Source organism: Plasmodium gaboni, chromosome 11 (genome assembly GCF_001602025.1).
Source record: "Plasmodium gaboni strain SY75 chromosome 11, whole genome shotgun sequence".
In the NCBI taxonomy this organism is placed as follows: Eukaryota; Apicomplexa; class Aconoidasida; order Haemosporida; family Plasmodiidae; genus Plasmodium; species Plasmodium gaboni.
Genome location: NC_031491.1, coordinates 1 through 6,492, shown reverse-complemented (window position 1 = coordinate 6,492; position 6,492 = coordinate 1). Strand labels below are relative to the sequence as shown.

The 6,492-nt window shown below is 15.6% G+C and overlaps 1 protein-coding gene and 1 pseudogene across 1 annotated transcript, besides 1 other annotated feature; one reads left to right on the top strand and one right to left on the bottom strand.

Annotated features, from left to right (window-relative positions):
* Nucleotides 1-1,111: 1,111 nt before the first annotated feature.
* On the top strand, nt 1,112-2,696 carry PGSY75_1102200 (DnaJ protein, putative; annotated as a pseudogene; the record flags this gene model as incomplete).
* Nucleotides 1,112-2,696: a sequence feature.
* A 926-nt stretch (nt 2,697-3,622) lies between these two features.
* On the bottom strand, nt 3,623-4,090 carry PGSY75_1102150 (exported protein (PHISTa-like); the record flags this gene model as incomplete). Its single annotated transcript, XM_018786151.1, has 1 exon — nt 3,623-4,090. One exon carries the CDS (start codon nt 4,088-4,090, stop codon nt 3,623-3,625), a length of 468 nt encoding a protein of 155 aa, XP_018640946.1.
* Between the last annotated feature and the right edge of the window lie 2,402 nt (nt 4,091-6,492).

The window sequence follows — 6,492 nt, the reverse complement described above, 5'->3', positions numbered from 1 at the left end:
AAAAAAAAAAAAAAAAAAAAAAAAAAAAAAAACCATGTGTTTCTTTATATAATTTTATCATATCCACACATATATATATATATATATATATATATATATAATTGTTATTTTGTGTAAAATTTAATATATTATAATGAAAATTGTTTTTTAAAATATTTATTTGTATTATAGAACGTTGGTAATATATTTATGATAAATTTAAAGATATATTTATTAAAAATTTACTAAAAAAAAAAAAAAATAATAAATATTATGTAGATACTTAATATTATATAAAAATATAATAGTATATAAAAATAGCCGGATTAAAAAAAAGTCTATAAACTATAGTGAATTGTTCAACTCTAAAAGGAATTATATATAAAATTTATAATATAATATATATATAATTTTCAAAATATATTATAAAAGGATGGTTATTATATATTATGTAAATGTATATATTTTAAAATACCAAATTATTTATAATTTCTTATATAATAAGCTTTTAATTTTTTTTTTTTTTTTTTTTTTTTTTTTTTTTTGTTTAAATGGTTATATATATACTATATATATATATATATATATCTTTATTTTTATATTAAATATAATTTTTCTAAATTTGTATAATTCTTATTAATATATTAAAAACATAGAACGATAAATATAATAAGAATAAATATTATTTTAAAATAAAATAAAATTTAATTAAATTATATATTTTTTTTAAATTTAGAAAAAAAATATATTATAATAAAATAAAATGGATGTATTAAATATAAAAATTTATATATATTAGTATTTATATAATTATAATATATTTTTAAAAGATTATTAAATATTTTTATATTCATTATAAAAAATATTTATAAACATAAATATATTTATATATTATTATTTTTTTTTAATCTTTTGATATGATTTAATTATACAACATATGAGAATCGTTTTTTAATATTTATTAGTTAAACTCTTGTATATTAAGAATATAATATCTCAATAATGATAAAGTAAAAATAGTATTTTATAAGTTATAAATAATTAATTTTTTAATAATTTTTTAATAATTTTTTAATAATTTTTTAATAATTTTTTAATAATTTTTTTATATTTTAATTTATTTAATATAAACATGTCTAAAAAAAGATTGACTAAAAATAATGTGAATTACATATTTGAAGTTATGAATTTATTTGATAATATTGGAAAGAATAAAAAAAAAATTACAATATTAACTACATTAGGGATTTTTTATATTTTTTTATTGGTAATTATTTAAATAAATATATATATATATATATATATATATATATATATTAAATGATTACATATTTATTTGTATATATTTATATGTATATATTTATTTGTATATATTTATTTTTTTCTAAGACAATTATAGAAAATTATCTAAAATGTATTAAAACTGCCGATTTTATTGATGATGATTCTTCAGATGCACTTGTAAAGGAAAATGATATTAATATAAAAGAACTTGAGAATTATATTTTATTTGAAAGTGATAAAACAAATAGTAATAATGATTATAAAGAAGCAGAAACACAGAATGAAATAGATAAAATATTTTCAAGTAGGATTAGTAATATAAAAGATGAAGTATATAATATTGATGATAACTTTTCCTCCTTAACCTTTAATTTATATAATTCTGTTGATAGAACTTACTATGATATATTAAATGTTAATGAAAATGCATCACTAAATGAAATAAAAAATAATTATTATAATTTAGCTTTAGAATATTTTCTAGATAAGAATACAGATAATTTAAAAAGAAAAAGGAAATTCGAGAAAATTAGCGAAGCATATCAAATATTAAGTGATAAGGAAAAAAGAGAAAAATACAATAAGGAAGGATTAGATGTAACAAAAAATATGTTTATAATGGATCCATCCATTTTATTTATGCTTAATTATACCTTAGATCAATTGTTTGGATATATAGGAAAATATGATATAACAACTATAATCAATTTTGTAACTGATCAATTTACTAGAGGAAATATATTTGAAACGTTAGTAGGGAAATCCTCATTTGAAAAATATGGAGATTTAATAAAAAAAATGGATGAGAAAGAAGAAGAAAGGATAAATAAGCTAGTTTTATTTTTAAAAGATAGATTACAAAAATATATAGATGGTGATGAGGAGACCTGAAATATATAGATAATGGAAAATGAAATTAAGGGTGTTTACTTGAATCGAAATGTTCATGCTATGTTATAGAATTTGTGGGATAGGTATATCAGAATCTATCTAAATGGTATATATATATTAAAGAATATAACATGTATGGTCCGGGGCGCACCATCAGCCAAAAAAAAAAGAAATATAAGAAAAGATACAAAAGGTATTATAAATATGTTTTAACAAAGTAACTTGTAATATGCATAATAATAATGAAATGAATAATGTTTGTAATTATGATGATAATTCGGTATGTTATTATCCAAATGGATACTCAATAAATAAAATGTTTCATAGAATAATACATACATTTGTAAAAACTATGACTGTATACATTTTGGATATCATTGAATCAATAGTTAGAGTTGTAGCAGAGAAGGTTTTGTGATGAAAATGATGATATAAAAATTCGTTTAAAAAGAGCAAAAAGAATGAAGATATTGGGTATTTTAATGCAAATGCTTGCAAGAAAGAAAAATGATGAATTTGGAGAAGACAAAGTTGATTTTTAGAATATATATATGTATATATATATATATTAATATTTATAGATATGTAGAATTAATTTATTAAAACCAATTTTTAAGTTCTATAAAAAAATTTTTTAAAGATTATATAAATCCTATATATAATCAAAACATACATATAATTTTTATTTCTATAATAATTTGGAGTATATAATAAATAGAAAAAATGTGTTATTGTGGTTTCAATTTTGAATATATTCCTCAGTTGATCATAAATTAGGTACACATATTTAATACACATATTTAACAATAAGAATTATGGAGAAAAAAAAATTTTTTTTTTTTTTTTTAAATCTTATTTATAGTATATTATTATATAATTGTATTTTAAATTTTTTTATTTTTTACTTTTGTTAATTATATTTATTATTTTTTATTGTTTTTTTTTTATTTATATTATATTAGAATTTTTATTATCTAAATTATTTTTGTTGTGATTTCTTTCTTTTTTTTATTTCTTAATTTTTTTTTTGTTTAATTTTTATTTTATTAATTTATATGAGATTTATATTTATAAAATGATTTATATTTCTAATAATAAGAATAATTATATATAATAGAGCAAAATAAAAGGAATATTATATATATACTCGTACTACAATACAATCATAGTTAATATATAGTATATATATAAATCATTTCATAGAAATGTTTATATACATGTTTTTAGATTAATTTTATTTCTGTTTTTCTTTTTTCATTTGTTGTTTATACGTATTAAAAAAAAAAAAAAGAAGAAAAAAAGAAAAACATAATAGTCATTCATATAAATTTTTATTCTAAATAGTTAATCTTTTGGGATTTTTCATCATTTCTGTAAATATGTTCATTTGTTCTTTAAATAAATCAATTTTTAATGTACTATAATAATTTATAAATGAATATATAAAATTTTTGATTCCATCAATTGTTTATCCATCTTTAATTAAACTAAAAAACTTAAATGTATTTTCAAAATCTGTATATGATAGTGCAACTCCAATATCATACATGGATTTTATCCATGTACGGTATTTAGTTTCTACACTTATAGGTTTCCTACCTGGAAAATGATGATAGCGTTGATATTCATATGTAAGTAAATAATCTTCTATATAAATCGCTAATTCTTTTATCATATCATGAAATCCTTCTTTAGATATACCCAAAGCATGATTCCATATGTTATGAAGATCTTCATCAGATGGACGTTCTTTTAAATTATATAATTTCCATATGTTATGAAGATCTTCATCAGATGGACGTTCTTTTAAATTATCTAATACATTATGTAAATCTTCAAGCGTTAGTTTTTTTGATATATCATTATAATTTATATTATTACATTGTGAACTAAGAGAAATATTATTTTTTTTTTCGTCTTTGTTATTTTTTAACATATTCTTTTTACTGCTACTTCTTAATCCTTTATTCTTTTCACTTTCTAACTCAGATAAATTTCTTCTATATATATAATAAACTCCTCCATCGATTGTTTCACGTTTCTAATAAACTCCTCCATCGATTGTTTCACTTTTCTCAAATAAACTCCTCCATCGATTGTTTCACTTTTCTCACATATTATGAAATTCTAAAGAAAAAATAATTAATAAAAAATGATATATATATGTTGATATTATAAAAGATTCACATTTAATAACTTACATTTAATACTACTAGTAATAATAAAATTCCAGTAATTGACAACAAATATAAAAATATTTTCCTAATGGAACCAAATTTCCTTGCAATTTTAATATACTTCTGTTCACAATAATATTAGGCGCAATGACATTTCATCTTAAAAATATTTTTTTAATTAATATATTATATATTTAAAAGGAAATGTTATATATTTTTAAAATAAATTAAAATTGTGTATGTAAAATGTTTTATATTAATAATACGTACAATATACTTTTAGTATATTAAGTGTGTTCCACGAGCATATATATATATATATATATATATATATAATAAATTATTTTATAGTATAATTTGCAACACATATTTATTATTTCTATATTTTATATCAATGTAAACCTATAACTAAAAATATATTTATATATTACAAAAAAGTTAAGAATATAATGATGAATATATATATTTTTATAAATTCTATAGTAGTTTTAATTATATTAACATAAAAAAATTATATAAAATTTTAATTAAATTAAAAAAAAAAAAAAAAAAAAAAAATTAATTCTTATTTTTTAATATATATATATATATATATATATATATATATATATATAATATTAATAATCAAATAATAATTATAATATATATATGTGCAGTATAATCAAAAAGAAAAAAATATTAATTATATATATTTATATATATATATATATTTCTCTTAATTATCTAATTTTACAAATTATGGATAATATTTTAAATCAATATAAATTAACACACAATTTTAATATTGTAATAATACATTAATATATTATTTCTATGAAAGTCCATAAAATACATATGATATATTAATATAATTAAATATATTATAAATGGGATAATTTCTTAATATCCATTAGATAATATATATTTCTCTTAATTATCTAATTTTACAAATTATGGATAATATTTTAAATCAAAATAAATTAACACACTAATTTAATATTGTTACTAAAGATAAATAGATCATATGAATCCAACTAAATAAAATGCATAAATTATATTATTATAATTAAATGTATTAATAATAGAACACGTTCTAAATATCTATTTGATAATAAATAAAAATATATGTTATAAATGTTTTTTGATTATTTAATAAATATATAATATAATTAAATAATAACTCAAGAATTACATTTTAGAATGTATTAATAATAGAACACGTTCTAAATATTTATTTGATAATAAATAAAAATATATGTTATAAATGTTTTTTGAATATATAATAAATATATAATATAATTAAATAATAACTCAAGAATTATATTTTAGAAATTATAAATGTATTATATTTTCACTTTAGTTCATGATTTTCTGATTTTTAAATACTCAATTGTATAGTAGATATGTAATGAAATAAATTAAAAAAATCACTCATATATATATCTATAAATTGTGAAATAATTATATCAGAAGAACATAATTTGTTTTGTTTTTACAAAAAATAAAAAGAATATATTAATTATTTATTTCTATGTTGAGAATTAATTACAATTTATTAGAAGTTTACATTTATTGTTATATTATAAATATTTTATTTATAAATGTAATTTTCACAATTCAGCAATATAAAGAACTATATATTTAGGTAAATATTAAACATAATTTATTTTATAATAAGACCAACATTAATTTATTTTTAATATTATTTTAAAAATATTATTTTACAAAATAATATAATTTACACATAATTTATAAAATTATATTATTATTTCCTATACGTCAAAAAAAAAAAAAAAAAAAAAAAATTAAAAATTAAAAATTAAAAAAATTTTAAAAATATTATTTTACAAAATAATATAATTTACACCTAATTTATAAAATTATATTATTATTTCCTATATTTCAAAAAAAAAAAAAAAAACGAATTAAAAATTATAAATTAAAAGAAATTAAAAAAAAAATATATTTATATTAAATATTATAGAACACACATATATTCTTTCTTTTTTTGAACGATTTATATACATAGAAAAAATTATTTCATAACAAACCGAATGTTATAAATAATATATATGTAAAAAAAAATATTTTGAAATACCTTTTTCTTTTACATATTAACAAAACACATATATATATTATTAAGATCTCTAAATATCATAGCATAAATATTAGAAATGATATT